This window comes from Triplophysa dalaica, chromosome 12, assembly GCF_015846415.1.
Source record: "Triplophysa dalaica isolate WHDGS20190420 chromosome 12, ASM1584641v1, whole genome shotgun sequence".
In the NCBI taxonomy this organism is placed as follows: domain Eukaryota; kingdom Metazoa; phylum Chordata; class Actinopteri; order Cypriniformes; family Nemacheilidae; genus Triplophysa; species Triplophysa dalaica.
Genome location: NC_079553.1, coordinates 23281371 through 23302757, shown reverse-complemented (window position 1 = coordinate 23302757; position 21387 = coordinate 23281371). Strand labels below are relative to the sequence as shown.

General features: G+C 43.0%; 1 protein-coding gene across 1 annotated transcript; it reads right to left on the bottom strand.

Annotated features, from left to right (window-relative positions):
• Positions 1-3444: 3444 nt before the first annotated feature.
• On the bottom strand, positions 3445-6621 carry clk2b (CDC-like kinase 2b). The gene is made up of 11 exons (XM_056763170.1): positions 6616-6621; positions 5574-5664; positions 5430-5496; positions 5227-5343; positions 4911-5077; positions 4737-4831; positions 4344-4473; positions 4094-4176; positions 3863-3942; positions 3702-3792; positions 3445-3606 (listed from the first exon to the last, which is right to left on the bottom strand). The coding sequence occupies exons 1-11, from the start codon at positions 6619-6621 to the stop codon at positions 3445-3447; spliced, it is 1089 nt and encodes a 362-aa protein (XP_056619148.1).
• Positions 6622-21387: the final 14766 nt, after the last annotated feature.

Below are 21387 nucleotides of genomic sequence, written 5' to 3'. Positions count from 1 at the left end.
CCAGTGATGCCGGTAACGCGTTACTTAGTAACGCGTTAGTCTAATTTGACCACATTTTTCAGTAACGAGTAATCTAACGCGTTACTTTTTCCAAACCATTAATCAGATTAAAGTTATTTATCCAAGTCACTGTGCGTTACTATTTTTGTCATTTTCCTTAGTAAAAATATATATATTTTTGTCTTTCTTCTTGCATCTCAGGGAGTGAAGTCATGTAGCATATGCGAGAAGTCACGTTTTCAGCACGAGGACAATTCACGTGTTATAGCCCAAACCACACAGCGACACAAACGTAAACAACAACGGAGGGATGAGAGAGATGCGCATTTCTAGCTGGAAATACAGTCACGAGTTTGTGTCCGCTAGATGACAATATTAAGGTTCGTTGTACTCTCTGTGCTGGCGACAAAGTGCTATCTACAGTTGTGATCAAAATTATTCCCCCACTGAAATTGATTGTTTTGGTCGGTTTGACATTGATTATGATCATTCATTTACATTTAGGCATTTGGCAGACGCTTTTATCCAAAGCGACTTACAGTGCACTTATTACAGGGACAATCCCCCTGGAGCAACGTGGAGTAAAGTGTCTTGCTCAAGGACACACTGGTGGTGGCTGCTGGGTTCGAACCAGCAGCCTTTTGATTACCAGTTCAGTGGTTTAACCCACTAGACCACCATCTCCACATTCAGTCATCCTGCTTACAATTAAATCAAAGAGGCACGTGTAGGTCAGACAAATATAACATAACATTTATAATGAAATAACCACAAATGTCTTTTCTGAGCTCACATCATTATCAGTTTTATTCAACCCCCAAGTGACATTCAATCTTAGTACTTAGTACAACATCCTTTTACAGTTATAACAGCTTTTAAACGTGAAGCATAGCTTGACACAAGTGTCTTGCAGCGATCTACGGGTATCTTCGCCCATTCATCATGGGCAAAAGCCTCCAGTTCAGTCACATTCTTAGGCTTGCGCACTGCAACTGCTTTCTTTAAGTCCCACCAGAGGTTCTCAATCGGATTTAAGTCTGGTGACTGCGATGGCCACTTCAAAATGTTCCAGCCTTTAATCTGCAACCATGCTCTAGTGGACTTGGAGGTATGATTGGGATCATTGTCCTGTTGAAATGTCCAACGTCTTCCAAGCCTCAGGTTTGTGACGGACTGCATCACATTGTCATCCAATATCTCCTGGTACTGAAGAGAATTCATGGTACCTTGCACACGCTGAAGCTTCCCAGTACCTGCAGAAGCAAAACAGCCCCAAAGCATGATTGACCCCCCGCCATGCTTCACAGTAGGCAAGGTGTTCTTTTCTTCATAGGCCTTGTTCAAACATAGCGTTGATCCATGGGCCCAAACAGTTCTAATTTTGTTTCATCAGTGGTTTTCTTCTGTGGTTTGTCCACATGACTTTTGGCATGCTGCAGTCGACTCTTCTTATTCTTTGGGGACAGCAAGGGGGTGCGCCTGGGAGTTCTGGCATGGAGGCCTTCATTACGCAGGGTGCGCCGTATAGTCTGAGCAGAAACTTCAGTACCCACATCTGACAAATCTTTTCTCAGTTCCTCAGCAGTCACACGAGGACTTTTCTCCACTCTACGCTTCAGGTAGCGCACAGCAGTCGAAGTCAGCATCTTCTTTCTGCCACGACCAGGTAGCGTTTCAACAGTGCCCTTTGCCTTGAATTTGCGAATGATGCTTCCTATGGTGTCTCTTGGTATGTTTAACATCTTTGCAATCTTCTTATAGCCATTGCCCTTCCTGTGAAGAGTAATCACCTTTTCTCTTGTCTTCCTGGACCGTTCTCTTGTCTTCCTGGACCATTCTCTTGACCTCACCATGTTTGTAACCACACCAGTAAATGTCTAGAAGGAGCTGAGTATCACAGTCATTTTAAAGCTGCCTAATTGGTGCTTATTAGGCTTTATTGCTGCTCCCTGATATCCACAGGTGTTTTCAATACCTGATTGATAACACTTCATTGAACCTCTGTTCTTCAGAGTGGTAGTCTTTAAGGGGTTGAATAATTATGTCAATGAAGAATTCACAAAAGAAACATTTACTGTATTACAAAACTAATTGATGTCATTTTAGTTGCATATGGTTCTTTAAGAAGTCCTTGTAGGATTTCATTCTGAATACAATTACAAATGTACACTAAATTCCCTAAAACCATTTACAGCATTGGGGGTTGAATAATTTTGAACACAACTGTAGCTACAAAAACACTACGTCAAATTTGAAGAAACAATTGGAGTCGAAGCACAGCACAGTCCAACTTACAGAGCAAGTCCCACCAGGTGTTGCGAAGCAGTGAGCAGCAGGTCCCCCACCACCAGGACAACAAATGCTGGACTTTGATGCAAAATCAGTAAGTGGGGGAGAGTTGAAGAAGTTGGTCGGGCAGTAGTGATGCACGGATGGCGGTTAAATCCGCGGGCGCTGCGGAGGATCCGCGGGTCGGTTAATAAAAAAATACAATCAGACTAATTGCGGTTGGGTCACGGACGGATGATAGCATATACAATATTAACAAAATTTCTCTAAAAATACGAATGTGTTTTAAATGCATTTTTCATCAGGCGCTAATTTGAAGTAATTTAAAAGAAATGCGGTAGAGGACGGTCAATTTCTTAAAGCAGAAATGGAGGCAAAACAGATCCGAGAGAAATGTAAAAAAGGAGAATTAAAAAGAAAGAAAAGGTAGAAAAGAAAAGTACCGTTTTAGAGAAGTGGTCAACAAGGATGAATCAAGTACTGGGTATGTAATATGCAACGACTGTGTGACAGGTACATGTGTGTGCTAGATCGAAATATTGAGGCAGCGGTGGTGTTGTCAGCAGCTGCTGAATGTAACTGATAAAGTAACGAGTAATCTAATTTAGTTACTTTTAAAATCCAGTAATCTGTACAATAACAAAGTTACTTTTTAGAGGTATAATCAGTAATCAGATTACTTCTAAGTAACTGTGGCAACACTGATCTGGACCAGTGGATGGCGCTGTGCCGAAACTGTGGCTAAATTTGACCAAATCGGACAAACCGTCTAGGACGAGTTCGAAAAAGTAGATTTTTAAGACATTTTCATGACGTCATCAAATCAGCATGAGCCAGGAGATCAGATGGAAATAGAATTGTGTTTCTAGGGTGTACGATTCAAATGTTATAGGCGAAAATGTCTGAGGAAGTATGGACTGTTGAGAGACTTCATATTTGCCATGGTTAGAGATCAGACTGTCCTCTATGTGTGTGCCAGTCTCACAACTTTCCCATGTACGGTTCTACGGGCTGCCATAGACTTCCATGACAGAAGAATGACCCCTTATACGTGTCAATCCACGAACATCAGTTGAGTTCTAAACGTCTCCGTTAGTTCCTCAGAATTACGCCTCTCAGTCCATCAGTGTCGTTGTCGAATGTGAAGAGCAGAGGTCACCGGCTCACGTCTCTGCCGCTGGCATCTCGGACACACCTGAAGAATGGATGACGCAGTGCAGTGGAGAGAGAGAGCCGCCGCTCTGGTTCATATTCAAATAAACTCTCCAACAAGTCAAAGAGCCGATGATGCTCCTCTGAATCAGACGACACACACCTCTGACCTCAGAGAGAGAGAGAGAGAGAGAGAGAGAGAGACAGAGATGATTTGAGTTTCATTAGTTTATCACATTATAAGAGCAACGTGTACTCACTCTGAGAGGTCTGCAGTTCTCTCTCACGTATTTTCCAGCTGATGTATCATCACTCCAGTCTAACCGACCTCTGGAAAAGTATTTTTGCTTCCTGAGGGCAAAGGTCAATTATTCTTACACTCACATCAGTCAGTCATTTAAGGTTTAGAGCGGTTCCTGACCTTGTTTTTCGAATCATTCTGGCAGGAATTGCTCCGTGTACTCTCTGCATCATGGCCAGATGCTCTCTGTTGTCATGAGTCTGAAAACACACATCTGAATGTCAAACTCATGTCACATTCAATACATACATAATCAACTGTATGTAGTGCCAGCAGCTATGAGACACAAAACCTATGAGTCATAACACAACGCACAACACTGAGAGTCGTCTGAGAGAAACACACACACACCTGAAAGAGTGTATATCCACTGTAATACTCGAAGAGAATACAACCGATACTCCAGACATCACACGGTTGACTCCATCCCAGCTCTACACACACACACACACAAACACACAAAATAAAACAAGCATTAACAAACACACACTGCAGTCAAACACACGCACAATAAAAACAATCAGCACACACTCACTGCAGACACACATTATAAACACACAAACACACAAGTGCAGTCACACACAAAGGGACGTTTGTTTACCCAGAATGACCTCCGGCGCTCTGTAGTGTCGGGTGGAAACAACGGTGCTGTGATGCTCGTGGTCAAATGTGGCGCTGCCGAAATCCACCAGCCTCACAGTTGTGTTCTTGACACATCGCTCGTCTCTCTTCTGACACACAACATCATCACACACATTGCTGTACAGGTGCTTTACAACAAGTGCTATAGGCCAGATGCAAACAACACTGATCCAGATGCACTTCCTGTTTCTGTCCCTTACTACCACACAAACATTACAATGACAAAGAACAACACATTTGAAACTAAATCAATGTTAAATAACCATCATCAAGACTTCAGTCTGTGTGAAACATGAAGAGATAAATGTGACTTCTTCTGCGCTAAAGAGATGTTCTGTGAGTTACATCTCACCTGCTGGGAGTTACACGTGACTGTGTATTCTGCGTTCACAAACAAGACGTTCTCAGGTTTGAGGTCTGTGTGTGTCAGCTTGTTGTTGTGGAGAACTGAAAAAACAAAAAAGATAATCATGACATGTATGTGGTTCAGTATCAGGCGCTGCGGGAAGGACACGTGTGTGCTCACAGTTGACGGCGAGGCAGATCTGATAGGCCATGTGTCTGACATGACTGATGGGATACGGCAGGTAATGATTCTGCTTCATGAAGTCAAACGTGCTGATAGCCAGCAGCTCAAAACTGAGACACGCATGACCGTGATAGTCGAACCACTCCAACATCTGTACACACAGACTAAAACACACACAGACATCAATAAGACATTCAAATGATGTAAATGACAGTCATGTACATGTGCAGATGCGAGTCCTAACATATCACATACAGACACGGAAACACACACACATAGGGAGACACACAGACACACACACAGACACACACACCTCTCATGATCCGGGTCTTTCTGTTGGATGTTCTCCAGAACATTGATCTCCAGATGAGCTGCTTCTCTGTATTTCTTCACATTCTTGATGATCTTCAGAGCGATGTGAGAGCCCCCACTATAACACACACACACAAAACATCAATACACAAACACACACCTGAGACAATCAACACGTGTGTGTGTGTGTGCGAGCATGATAACCTGCGATGGTCGACACACTCCAGCACTTTTCCAAACGTTCCCTTTCCCAGCGTTCCCACAATCTCATCTGAAAACAAGAACACAGATGTCATCAAAACACAGAGATCATCCTGCAGAGTGATGTCAGTGTGTAGAGAGACGCACATCTGTCCTGTAACACATCACCCGGCTCATAGATCAGATGACCCTCCTCATCGTCTTTAACAGCACAGCCTCGCACACAACTCCCACATCTCTAGAGAGACAGATAGAGAGAGATACAGATAGAGAGAGAGAGACAGATAGAGAGAGAGAGACAGATAGAGAGAGAGAGACAGATAGAGAGAGAGAGAGAGAGAGACAGAGACAGATAGAGAGAGAGACAGAGACAGATAGAGAGAGAGACAGAGACAGATAGAGAGAGACAGAGACAGATAGAGAGAGAGACAGAGAAAGATAGAGAGAGAGACAGAGACAGAGACAGATAGAGAGAGAGACAGAGACAGAGACAGATAGAGAGAGAGACAGAGACAGAGAGAGACAGAGAGAGACAGATAGAGACAGAGACAGAGAGAGACAGAGAGAGACAGATAGAGAGAGAGACAGAGACAGAGAGAGACAGAGAGAGACAGAGAGAGAGAGAGAGAGAGAGAGAGAGAGAGAGAGAGAGAGAGAGAGAGAGAGAGAGAGAGAGAGAGAGAGAGAGAGACAGAGTGAGAGTGAGAGAGAGAGAGACAGAGAGAGAGACAGAGTGAGACAGAGAGAGAGAGAGAGAGAGAGAGAGAGAGAGGGAGAGAGAGAGAGAGAGACAGAGTGAGAGAGAGAGAGACAGAGAGAGAGACAGAGTGAGAGAGAGAGAGACAGAGAGAGAGACAGAGTGAGAGAGAGAGAGACAGAGAGAGAGATAGAGAGAGAGAGAGACACAGATAGAGAGAGAGAGAGAGAGACACAGATAGAGAGAGAGAGACACAGATAGAGAGAGAGAGAGAGACACAGAGAGAGAGAGAGAGAGAAAGAGAGACACAGATAGAGAGAGAGAGAGAGAGAGAGACACAGATAGAGAGAGAGAGAGAGAGAGAGAGAGAGAGAGACAAGTGGAGGTCAGAGAGAGAGGTCACACACTCTTGAGCTCCTGCAACAAACATATTTTACTACTGGATTAACCTGAAATTCCTTGGAATTTTTTACAAAGGAGACATAGACAAACCTTCATTAACGGAACCTGTTGTTTTTTAAATCAAACTTTTACTCTTAATCTGGATTTCTGGAACAAAATATCAGAAAAGGACACAAAGGACACAAAGGACACCGACCCAACAATCCTGCTCTACAAACAAACCAAAAATAACAAGAGAACTAGATTATCAAGGACTTTCTTCTACCAGGTACCAAAGTAAGTACTTTACCATCACTTTGTGCCAAATACCCGACAATAACTACAATCAAACAAACAAAACAAGCAAAAGAAAAGAAACTAAAAGTTTTACTCAAAGATACAATAGTGTTACTGAGGCAGCAAACTCTGCTCAACCACATGACCCACGCCTCAGAGGTGTGAATTGGAAGGTGAGAAAACGACTGGACCAAACAAAGGACATTCCTCAGCCAACGCCCACACAGGTGCGAACGGCCCATTTCATCATGAGTGCACAACCCCAATGTGTGGAGGCCATTCCTCTACACTACCCAAAAGAGGTTACGAACGATACAGCAAGGAAAGTCTACAAAAACAAAAGACTCACAGAAAACTCAGAGACTTTATTCGCAGACCTTCATAAAGATGGTAGCACCAGTAACCTAATCTTCTACACCAACCGACCTCATTCATGGCACAAAGCCATCATCTCAGAATTCCCAAACGCTGAAAGAAAAGGCATCTGTGGGGGTTTCCAGCTAAAAATTAAAAATGAGGATGATGTAACAATGATCAATGTTAACATCTACAAAACAACAGGGATAGTTGTAGTGAAAAGCACTCAAGGACTTTTCGAACAAAACTTCCTCAGTATCAAAGGAAGATTACAACTGGAACCCGACAATGAGCAACTCACCACAGAGGAATCAGACAGAACCCCAGTTTCTGATGATCAGCAAGAACATACAGATCTTCCTAACGCAGAACAAACAAAGGACCTCCATTCACATTGCTACTGTACTGACATGAGAGAGAGATTTACAGCCCTGGAGGGGGAACTAGTACAGCTCAGAGAAATTACCCTTTCTCTCCAAACCATACAAAGCCCAGACCAATCCGGCAACAAACCCACAGCCAAACAAAAAGAGGGAGACAACATCAGGAAAGAACTGTCTTCACTTCAGGCCGAAGTGAAGCAGCTAGTGCAAGGGAGGGAGAGGCTCAAGGTTCAGCTGGCATCACTGGAAACCCAGCTCACACAGCAGACAGAGAGTCACCGGACCCAGCTAACTGCTTTAAGAGAGGAGATAAGAGAACTGAAGCATGAAAAAGATACCCACCTCACAGCCCTCATCTCCAAAAATGGTCCAGAACAACAGGTCACTCTTCAAACGGACCACAGCTCACAGACCTCATTGTCACAACCCAGCCAAAACTCACCATCTTCACCAAACCCTTTGCCCAGTACAGATCAACGCAATGAACCTGACAACACTCCAACACCCACCGAGGACTCACAGAAAACAGATATTGTCCTTCTGATAGACTCAAATGGGAAATTCATAGACGAAAAAAAGCTCTTCCCCAAACAAAGGGTGTCCAAACTCTGGTGCCCCAACACGCACAGTGCCCTCAGACTACTGAACGAGGACAACCTAGGATCACCAAGCCACATTATAATCCACACTGGCACAAACGACCTGAGAGCACAACAAGAAAGAGTGGCCACAGCACTGGAAAGGGTAATCGAAAAAGCTACAACCACCTTCCCAAATGCCAAAGTCACCATCTCGACACTGCTACCACGGAAAGACTTCCACCCAGACACAATTCAACAAATAAACGCAAATCTCTCTAGAACTTGTGCACTCAAACCTCAAGTGCACCTGGCACATCATCCCACCTTGGACCTCACATGCCTCTATGACCATGTACACCTGTACAGAGCGTCTGTCCCCATCTTTGCAAAGAAATTAAAAGATGTTGCTCTAAACCGCAACACAAACAACCCCCCTAGAAGCAACAGAGCAAGGCAGTCCCTACCCAGACCATGGATGAACCACACCACACCTTCAAAAAACAGCCAGAGACTGGGCCACCCTCCTTGCCAAAACAACAGCCAACAGACCAGAGCACCACCCCTGCTGCCTACACCCCCCACCCGGCATATGCAACAGAACTCCAGCAGCCTAAGCTATGCCCAGACAGTGAGCAGAAACTCCACACCGACATCTGCACAAGCTCCAACAGCCGAGCTAAAAGACATCCATCAGATGCTGAACCTGATCTGCTCACACCTACTGTATTAAGACAAAATCCGCAATAAACAAATAAATAACTTATGGATAACAAATCATTTACAATATCATGTTGGAATATTCAAGACCTGAGGTCATCTGCTTTTGGACTGAAAAGCAAAAACATAGACTTCAGCTCTGAAACAAAAAACTCAGACATCCTCATCCTACAGGAGACATGGAGTAGAGGAGACGGACCCACTGGTCGCCCTACAAACTACAGAGAATTCATCATTCCATCCGTCAAACTGCCTGGTGTCACCCAGGGAAGAGACTCAGGCGGAATGCTGATCTGGTATAAGTCCGAATACGCCCACTCAATAAAAATGACTAAAACTGGCCAGTTTTACACATGGATAGAAATCAACAAGACCATCACTTCAACAGATAAGAATATCTTCCTGTGTGCAACCTACATCCCTCCAGCAGAGTCACCCTACTTCAATGAGGACAGTTTCACGATCCTGGAAGAGGAGATCAACTACTTTCAGTCACAGGGCAAAGTTCTGATCTGCGGTGACCTAAATGCCAGGACAGGTGAAGAATCAGACTCGGTTCACTCCAAGGGAGACAAACACATTCCAGGAGGAGATGTCCTTTCCATACCTACACACACACAAAGACTGAACTACGATAAAACAACAAACAAAAATGGATTAAGACTTCTCCATCTTTGTCGCACACTGGGTCTGTACATGGTCAATGGACGACTACGAGGAGATTCATACGGTAGGTACACCTATAGTTCTAAGCTGGGTAACAGTACGGTAGACTATTTCATCACGGATCTGAATCCTAACTCCCTCAGAGCGTTCACAGTTAGCCCACCATCACCATTGTCAGATCACAGTAAAATCACTCTCTACCTCAATAGATCCGAACCTAACACAGAGGCATCAAAACAAACTCACCTCCATACCCTAAAACAAACTTTCAGGTGGAAACAAAATTGCGAAGATACATACAAAAGCATAACTCGTGAACCAAAAATTCAAATCCTACTGAATAAATTCCTCGATACCCCATTTCCACACAATTATGAAGGTGTAAATTTAGCAGTAGACAGGATTAACCAAATTTTTACAATATCTGCAACGCTATCTGACCTAAAACCCACTAACACAAAATCAAACAAAAAGCCTGTAAATGAGAAATGGTTTGATAAGGAGTGTAAAAACCTTAGAAAAGAAGTAAGAATTCTATCAAATCAGAAACACAGAGATGCTGACAATGTAAACACTCGCCAACTCTACCATGAAAAAGTTAAACAATATAAGGAAACACTAAGGAAGAAAAAGAAACAAGATACACAAAACCAGATAAAAGCAATTGAACAATCTCTAGAAACAAATCGCTTCTGGGAACATTGGAACACACTTAACAAACCCCACCATGAAGATCTTCCCATTCAGAACGGAGACGTATGGATAAAGCACTTCTCAAACCTCTTTAGTAAAATAACCAAGAACCATGAACAAACTAACCTACACAACAAACTATGCACTCTGGAGTCAACAATTAAAGATTACCAAAACCCTTTAGACTATCCAATTACACTCGCTGAGCTAGAACAAAATATACCAAAACTTAAATCCCAAAAAGCAAGTGGTATCGACGGTATCCTAAACGAGATGATTAAACACGCAGACCAAAAACTTACACTCGCCATCCTCAAACTGTTTAATATCATCTTTAGTACAGGTATATTTCCCACAGTCTGGAACCAAGGTCTCATAACTCCAATCCATAAAAGTGGAGACAAATTCGACCCTAATAATTACCGCGGAATATGTGTAAACAGCAACCTAGGTAAACTCCTCTGTAACATTCTTAACAGCAGACTTCTCCAATATCTAAACAACCAAAACATCCTGAGAAAATGCCAAATTGGTTTTCAACCCAAATACCGCACATCCGATCATATATACACTCTTCGTACCTTAATTGACAAAGAAACGAACCAAAATAAAAGAAAGCTCTACTCATGCTTTGTCGACTTCAAAAAAGCTTTTGACTCAATCTGGCATGAGGGACTTTTTCTTCAGTTGATTCAATGCGGCATCGGAGGAAAAACCTACGACATCATCAAATCAATGTACACCAATAACACAGTTGCAGTTAAAATTGGCAACAAGCACACAGACTTTCTCTCCCAGAGTCGTGGAGTGAGACAGGGCTGTAGTCTAAGTCCTACACTATTTAACATTTACATCAATGAATTAGCTGGAGCTCTAGAACAGTCACCAGCACCCGGCCCGACCTTACAAGACACCGAAGTGAAATGTCTCCTGTTTGCAGACGATCTGGTGCTGCTGTCACCCACAAAAGAGGGTCTACAGCAACATCTGGACACCCTGCACACTTTCTGCCAAACATGGGCCCTATCGGTTAACCTTAAGAAGACTCGAGTCATGATATTCCAAAAAAAGCCCAGTAGCCAAAATCAACATCACCGTTTCAAACTAAACAACGTGCCCCTAGAACACACCAAGAACTACACATATCTTGGTATAAACATTAGTAACACCGGAAACTTAAACAAGGCTGTGAATGACCTGAGAGACAAGGCACGAAGAGCCTTTTACGCCATCAAAAAGAATATCAAAATTGACATCCCAACCGTAATCTGGTTGAAAATAATACAATCAATTATAGAACCAATCGCGCTGTATGGAAGTGAGGTTTGGGGTCCTCTCGCCAACCAAGAGTTCACCAGATGGGACAAACACCCAATAGAGATTCTGCAAACAGAAATGTGTAAAAACATTTTACGGGTACAGAGAAAAACCCCAAACAATGCTTGCAGAGCAGAATTAGGACTGTATCCTCTAATCATTAAAATACAAAAAAGAGCTTTAAAATTCTACACACACCTTAAGAACAGCGACACAGACACACTCCATCACAAAGCCTTAAGCCATCAAGAGCTGAGCCCAGAGAGAAACCCCTTCATCCAACTGATCTCACAACTAACTCTACAACCCCAAACATGCCCAAGTCAACCCCAAACCCCAGCCAGACTAAACCAAATGATGAAAAGACAAAAAGAGAAATATCTCCAACACTGGACAGAAGCAACAGCTCAGCAAAGTAAACTGGAATGCTATCTGTCACTAAAGAGAGAATATAAAGTGTCAGAATACCTCACAAGCGTATCAGACCCTAAACTAAGAAAAGTGTTGAGCATGTACAGACTCAGTGATCACCAGCTCACTGTAGAGACGGGCAGATACAGACACACATGGACACCGAGAGAAGAGCGACTGTGTCCACACTGCACACACAATCAAGTGGAAACAGAGCTGCACTTTCTCCTCTCCTGTCCCAACTACACACACATCAGAGAAACATTCTTCCCCCAGTTTACAAACTTACACAAAGACTTTGACCAGTTTCAACAAAAGGACAAGATCTCATACATACTGGGAGAAAAGTCAAGAAGCTCAAACCTGGCTGCAAGATATGTCAAGTCCTGCCACGACCAAAGAACAAGCAGCACAACACAACACAACACTGACAGGACAACACACACAAACTGACACTGTCACCCTTATTGAGAACTTTAATTAAAACTGTTTTTCTGTTTATATTGAGATGTGTATATATATAGATTTTTACTTATAGACTTTTAATTTTATTCTATTTTATTTTTGATCTTAATCTGTATTTCTGCATGTTTATATTTAATCTTGTGCTTTGGCAATGTAAATTTTCTTTTATCATGCCAATAAAGCTCCTTTGAATCTTGAATCTTGAATCTTGAGAGAGAGAGAGAGAGAGAGAGAGAGAGAGAGAGAGAGAGAGAGAGATAGAGACAGAGAGAGAGAGAGACAGAGAGAGTGAGAGAGATAGAGACAGAGATAGACAGAGAGAGAGAGAGACAGAGAGAGTGAGACAGAGGCAGAGGCAGAGACAGAGGCAGAGGCAGAGGCAGAGGCAGAGACAGAGACAGAGACAGAGACAGAGAGAGAGACAGAGAGAGAGAGAGAGAGAGAGAGAGAGAGAGAGAGAGAGAGAGAGACAGAGTGAGAGAGATAGAGACAGAGATAGACAGAGAGAGAGAGAGACAGAGAGAGTGAGACAGAGGCAGAGGCAGAGACAGAGACAGAGGCAGAGGCAGAGGCAGAGACAGAGACAGAGAGAGAGAGAGAGAGAGAGGTCACACACTCTTGAGCTCCTGCAACAAACATATTTTACTACTGGATTAACCTGAAATTCCTTGGAATTTTTTACAAAGGAGACATAGACAAACCTTCATTAACGGAACCTGTTGTTTTTTAAATCAAACTTTTACTCTTAATCTGGATTTCTGGAACAAAATATCAGAAAAGGACACAAAGGACACAAAGGACACCGACCCAACAATCCTGCTCTACAAACAAACCAAAAATAACAAGAGGACTAGATTATCAAGATCTATCTTCTACCAGGTACCAAAATAAGTACTTTACCACCACTTTGTGCCAAATACTCGACAATAACTACAATCAAACAAACAAAACAAGCAAAAGAAAAGAAACTAAAAGTTTTACTCAAAGATACAATAGTGTTACTGAGGCAGCAAACTCTGCTCAACCACATGACCCACGCCTCAGAGGTGTGAATTGGAAGGTGAGAAAACGACTGGACCAAACAAAGGACATTCCTCAACCAACGCCCACACAGGTGCGAACGGCCCATTTCATCATGAGTGCACAACCCCAATGTGTGGAGGCCATTCCTCTACACTACCCAAAAGAGGTTACGAACGATACAGCAAGGAAAGTCTACAAAAACAAAAGACTCACAGAAAACTCAGAGACTTTATTCGCAGACCTTCATAAAGATGGTAGCACCAGTAACCTGATTTTCTACACCAACCGACCTCATTCATGGCACAAAGCCATCATCTCAGAATTCCCAAACGCTGAAAGAAAAGGCATCTGTGGGGGTTTCCAGCTAAAAATTAAAAATGAGGATGACGTAACAATGATAAATGTTAACATCTACAAAACAACAGGGATAGTTGTAGTGAAAAGCACTCAAGGTCTTTTCGAACAAAACTTCCTCAGTATCAAAGGAAGATTACAACTGGAACCCGACAATGAGCAACCCACCACAGAGGAACCAGACAGAACCCCAGTTTCTGATGATCAGCAAGAACATACAGATCCTCCTAACGCAGAACAACCAAAGGACCTCCATTCACATTGCTACTGTACTGACATGAGAGAGAGATTTACAGCCCTGGAGGGGGAACTAGTACAGCTCAGAGAAATTACTCTTTCTCTCCAAACCATACAAAGCCCAGACCAATCCGGCAACAAACCCACAGCCAAACAAAAAGAGGGAGACAACATCAGGAAAGAACTGTCTTCACTTCAGGCCGAAGTGAAGCAGCTAGTGCAAGGAAGGGAGAGGCTCAAGGTTCAGCTGGCATCACTGGAAACCCAGATCACACAGCAGACAGAGAGTCAACGGACCCAGCTAACTGCTTTAAGAGAGGAGATAAGAGAACTGAAACACGAAAAAGATACCCACCTCACAGCCCTCAACTCCAAAAATGGTCCAGAACAACAGGTCACCCTTCAAACGGTCCACAGCTCACAGACCTCATTGTCACAACCCAGCCAAAACCCACCATCTTCACCAAACCCTTTGCCCAGTACAGATCAACGCAATGAACCCGACAACACTCCAACACCCACCGAGGACTCACAGAAAACAGATATTGTCCTTCTGATAGACTCAAATGGGAAATTCATAGACGAAAAAAAGCTCTTCCCCAAACAAAGGGTGTCCAAACTCTGGTGCCCCAACACGCACAGTGCCCTCAGACTACTGAACAAGGACAACCTAGGATCACCAAGCCACATTATAATTCACACTGGCACAAACGACCTGAGAGCACAACAAGAAAGAGTGGCCACAGCACTCGAAAGGGTAATCGAAAAAGCTACAACCACCTTCCCAAATGCCAAAATCACCATCTCGACACTGCTACCACGGAAAGACTTCCACCCAGACACAATTCAACAAATAAACGCAAATCTCTCTAGAACTTGTGCACTCAAACCTCAAGTGCACCTGGCACATCATCCCACCTTGGACCTTACATGCCTCTATGACCATGTACACCTGTACAGAGCGTCTGTCCCCATCTTTACAAAGAAATTAAAAGATGTTGCTCTAAACCGCAACACAAACAACCCCCCTAGAAGCAACGGAGCAAGGCAGTCCCTACCCAGACCATGGATGAACCACACCGCACCTTCTAAAAACAGCCAGAGACTGGGCCCCCCTCCTTGCCAAAACAACAGCCAACAGACCAGAGCACCACCCCTGCTGCCTACACCCCCCACCCGGCATATGCAACAGAACTCCAGCAGCCTAAGCTATGCCCAGACAGTGAGCAGAAACTCCACACCGACATCTGCACAAGCTCCAACAGCCGAGCTAAAAGACATCCATCAGATGCTGAACCTAATCTGCTCACACCTACTGTACTAAGACAAAATCCGCACTAAACAAATTAATAACTTATGGATAACAAATCATTTACAATATCATGTTGGAATATTCAAGGCCTGAGGTCATCTGCTTTTGGACTGAAAAGCAAAAACATAGACTTCAGCTCTGAAACAAAAAACTCAGACATCCTCATCCTACAGGAGACATGGAGTAGAGGAGACGGACCCACTGGTCGCCCTACAAACTACAGAGAATTCATCATTCCATCCGTCAAACTGCCTGGTGTCACCCAGGGAAGAGACTCAGGCGGAATGCTGATATGGTATAAATCTGAATACGCTAACTCAACAAAAATGATTAAAACTGGCCAGTTTTACACATGGATAGAAATCAACAAGACCATCACTTCAACAGATAAGAATATCTTCCTGTGTGCAACCTACATCCCTCCAGCAGAGTCACCCTACTTCAATGAGGACAGTTTCACGATCCTGGAAGAGGAGATCAACTACTTTCAGTCACAGGGCAATGTTCTGATCTGCGGTGACCTAAATGCCAGGACAGGCGAAGAGTCAGACTCAGTTCACTCCAAGGGAGACAAACACATTCCAGGAGGAGATGTCCTTTCCATACCTACACATACACAAAGACTGAACTACGATAAAACAACAAACAAAAATGGATTAAGACTTCTCCATCTTTGTCGCACACTGGGTCTGTACATGGTCAATGGACGACTACGAGGAGATTCATACGGTAGGTACACCTATAGTTCTAAGCTGGGTAACAGTACGGTAGACTATTTCATCACGGATCTGAATCCTAACTCCCTCAGAGCGTTCACAGTCAGCCCACCATCACCATTGTCAGATCACAGTAAAATCACTCTCTACCTCAATAGATCCAAACCTAACACAGAGGCATCAAAACAAACTCACCTCCATACCCTAAAACAAACTTTCAGGTGGAAACAAAATTGCGAAGATACATACAAAAGCATAACTCGTGAACCAAAAATTCAAATCCTACTGAATAAATTCCTCGATACCCCATTTCCACACAATTATGAAGGTGTAAATTTAGCAGTAGACAGGATTAACCAAATTTTTACAATATCTGCAACGCTATCTGACCTAAAACCCACTAACACAAAACCAAACAAAAAGCCGGTAAATGAGAAATGGTTTGATAAGGAGTGTAAAAACCTTAGAAAAGAAGTAAGAATTCTATCAAATCAGAAACACAGAGATGCTGACAATGTAAACACACGCCAACTCTACCATGAAAAAGTTAAACAATATAAGGAAACACTAAGGAAGAAAAAGAAACAAGATACACAAAACCAGATAAAAGCAATTGAACAATCTCTAGAAACAAATCGCTTCTGGGAACATTGGAACACACTTAACAAACCCCACCATGAAGATCTTCCCATTCAGAACGGAGACGTATGGATAAAGCACTTCTCAAACCTCTTTAGTAAAATAAACAAGAACCATGAACAAACTAACCTACACAACAAACTATGCACTCTGGAGTCAACAATTAAAGATTACCAAAACCCTTTAGACTATCCAATTACACTCGCTGAGCTAGAACAAAATATACCAAAACTTAAATCCCAAAAAGCAAGTGGTATCGACGGTATCCTAAACGAGATGATTAAACACGCAGACCAAAAACTTACACTCGCCATCCTCAAACTGTTTAATATCATCTTTAGTACAGGTATATTTCCCACAATCTGGAACCAAGGTCTCATAACTCCAATCCATAAAAGTGGAGACAAATTCGACCCTAATAATTACCGCGGAATATGTGTAAACAGTAATCTAGGTAAACTCCTCTGTAACATTCTTAACAGCAGACTTCTCCAATATCTAAACAACCAAAACATCCTGAGAAAATGCCAAATTGGTTTCCAACCCAAATACCGCACATCCGATCATATATACACTCTTCGTACCTTAATTGACAAAGAAACAAACCAAAATAAAAGAAAGCTCTACTCATGCTTTGTTGACTTCAAAAAAGCTTTTGACTCAATCTGGCATGAGGGACTTTTTCTTCAGTTGATTCAATGCGGCATCGGAGGAAAAACCTACGACATCATCAAATCAATGTACACCAATAACACATTTGCAGTTAAAATTGGCAACAAGCACACAGACTTTCTCTCCCAGAGTCGTGGAGTGAGACAGGGCTGTAGTCTAAGTCCTACACTATTTAACATTTACATGAATGAATTAGCTGGAGCTCTAGAACAGTCACCAGCACCCGGCCCGACCTTACAAGACACCGAAGTGAAATGTCTCCTGTTTGCAGACGATCTGGTGCTGCTGTCACCCACAAAAGAAGGTCTACAGCAACATCTGGACACCCTGCACACTTTCTGCCAAACATGGGCCCTATCGGTTAACCTTAAGAAGACTCGAGTCATGATATTCCAAAAAAAGCCCAGTAGCCAAAATCAACATCAGCGTTTCAAACTAAACAACGTGCCCCTAGAACACACCAAGAACTACACATATCTTGGTATAAACATTAGTAACACCGGAAACTTAAACAAGGCTGTGAACGACCTGAGAGACAAGGCACGAAGAGCCTTTTACGCCATAAAAAAGAATATCAAAATTGACATCCCAACCGTAATCTGGTTGAAAATAATACAATCAATTATAGAACCAATCGCGCTGTATGGAAGTGAGGTTTGGGGTCCTCTCGCCAACCAAGAGTTCAGCAGATGGGACAAACACCCAATAGAGATTCTGCAAACAGAAATGTGTAAAAACATTCTACGGGTACAGAGAAAAACTCCAAACAACGCCTGCAGAGCAGAATTAGGACTGTATCCTCTAATCATTAAAATACAAAAAAGAGCTTTAAAATTCTACACACACCTTAAGAACAGCGACACAGACACACTCCATCACAAAGCCTTAAGTCATCAAGAGCTGAGCCCAGAGAGAAACCCCTTCATCCAACTGATCTCACAACTAACTCTACAACCCCAAACATGCCCAAGTCAACCCCAAACCCCAGCCAGACTAAACCAAATGATGAAAAGACAAAAAGAGAAATATCTCCAACACTGGACAGAAGCAACAGCTCAGCAAAGTAAACTGGAATGCTATCTGTCACTAAAGAGAGAATATAAAGTGTCAGAATACCTCACAAGCGTATCAGACCCTAAACTAAGAAAAGTGTTGAGCATGTACAGACTCAGTGATCACCAGCTCACTGTAGAGACGGGCAGACACAGACACACATGGACACCGAGAGAAGAGCGACTGTGTCCACACTGCACACACAATCAAGTGGAAACAGAGCTGCACTTTCTCCTCTCCTGTCCCAACTACACACACATCAGAGAAACATTCTTCCCCCAGTTTACAAACTTACACAAAGACTTTGACCAGTTTCAACAAAAGGACAAGATCTCATACATACTGGGAGAAAAGTCAAGAAGCTCAAACCTGGCTGCAAGATATGTCAAGTCCTGCCACGACCAAAGAACAAGCAGCACAACACAACACAACACTGACAGAACAACACACACAAACTGACACTATCACCCTTATTGAGAACTTTAATTAAAACTGTTTTTCTGTTTATATTGAGATGTATATATATATAGATTTTTACTTATAGACTTTTAATTTTATTCTATCTTATTTTTGATCTTAATCTGTATTTCTGCATGTTTATATTTAATCTTGTGCTTTGGCAATGTAAATTTTCTTTTATCATGCCAATAAAGCTCCTTTGAATCTTGAATCTTGAATCTTGAGAGAGAGAGAGAGAGAGAGAGAGAGAGAGAGAGACAGAGTGAGAGAGATAGAGACAGAGAGAGACAGAGAGAGAGAGAGACAGAGAGAGTGAGACAGAGGCAGAGGCAGAGGCAGAGGCAGAGGCAGAGGCAGAGGCAGAGACAGAGAGAGAGAGAGAGAGAGAGAGAGAGAGAGAGAGAGACAGAGTGAGAGAGATAGAGACAGAGATAGACAGAGAGAGAGAGAGACAGAGAGAGTGAGACAGAGGCAGAGGCAGAGACAGAGACAGAGAGAGAGAGAGAGAGAGAGAGAGAGAGAGAGAGACAGTCAGAGAGAGAGGTCACACACTCTTGAGCTCCTGCAACAAACATATTTTACTACTGGATTAACCTGAAATTCCTTGGAATTTTTTACAAAGGAGACATAGACAAACCTTCATTAACGGAACCTGTTGTTTTTTAAATCAAACTTTTACTCTTAATCTGGATTTCTGGAACAAAATATCAGAAAAGGACACAAAGGACACAAAGGACACCGACCCAACAATCCTGCTCTACAAACAAACCAAAAATAACAAGAGACTAGATTATCAAGGACTTTCTTCTACCAGGTACCAAAATAAGTACTTTACCACCACTTTGTGCCAAATACTCGACAATAACTACAATCAAACAAACAAAACAAGCAAAAGAAAAGAAACTAAAAGTTTTACTCAAAGATACAATAGTGTTACTGAGGCAGCAAACTCTGCTCAACCACATGACCCACGCCTCAGAGGTGTGAATTGGAAGGTGAGAAAACGACTGGACCAAACAAAGGACATTCCTCAACCAACGCCCACACAGGTGCGAACGGCCCATTTCATCATGAGTGCACAACCCCAATGTGTGGAGGCCATTCCTCTACACTACCCAAAAGAGGTTACGAACGATACAGCAAGGAAAGTCTACAAAAACAAAAGACTCACAGAAAACTCAGAGACTTTATTCGCAGACCTTCATAAAGATGGTAGCACCAGTAACCTGATTTTCTACACCAACCGACCTCATTCATGGCACAAAGCCATCATCTCAGAATTCCCAAACGCTGAAAGAAAAGGCATCTGTGGGGGTTTCCAGCTAAAAATTAAAAATGAGGATGACGTAACAATGATAAATGTTAACATCTACAAAACAACAGGGATAGTTGTAGTGAAAAGCACTCAAGGTCTTTTCGAACAAAACTTCCTCAGTATCAAAGGAAGATTACAACTGGAACCCGACAATGAGCAACCCACCACAGAGGAACCAGACAGAACCCCAGTTTCTGATGATCAGCAAGAACATACAGATCCTCCTAACGCAGAACAACCAAAGGACCTCCATTCACATTGCTACTGTACTGACATGAGAGAGAGATTTACAGCCCTGGAGGGGGAACTAGTACAGCTCAGAGAAATTACTCTTTCTCTCCAAACCATACAAAGCCCAGACCAATCCGGCAACAAACCCACAGCCAAACAAAAAGAGGGAGACAACATCAGGAAAGAACTGTCTTCACTTCAGGCCGAAGTGAAGCAGCTAGTGCAAGGAAGGGAGAGGCTCAAGGTTCAGCTGGCATCACTGGAAACCCAGATCACACAGCAGACAGAGAGTCAACGGACCCAGCTAACTGCTTTAAGAGAGGAGATAAGAGAACTGAAACACGAAAAAGATACCCACCTCACAGCCCTCAACTCCAAAAATGGTCCAGAACAACAGGTCACCCTTCAAACGGTCCACAGCTCACAGACCTCATTGTCACAACCCAGCCAAAACCCACCATCTTCACCAAACCCTTTGCCCAGTACAGATCAACGCAATGAACCCGACAACACTCCAACACCCACCGAGGACTCACAGAAAACAGATATTGTCCTTCTGATAGACTCAAATGGGAAATTCATAGACGAAAAAAAGCTCTTCCCCAAACAAAGGGTGTCCAAACTCTGGTGCCCCAACACGCACAGTGCCCTCAGACTACTGAACAAGGACAACCTAGGATCACCAAGCCACATTATAATTCACACTGGCACAAACGACCTGAGAGCACAACAAGAAAGAGTGGCCAAAGCACTGGAAAGGGTAATCGAAAAAGCTACAACCACCTTCCCAAATGCCAAAGTCACCATCTCGACACTGCTACCACGGAAAGACTTCCACCCAGACACAATTCAACAAATAAACGCAAATCTCTCTAGAACTTGTGCACTCAAACCTCAAGTGCACCTGGCACATCATCCCACCTTGGACCTCACATGCCTCTATGACCATGTACACCTGTACAGAGCGTCTGTCCCCATCTTTGCA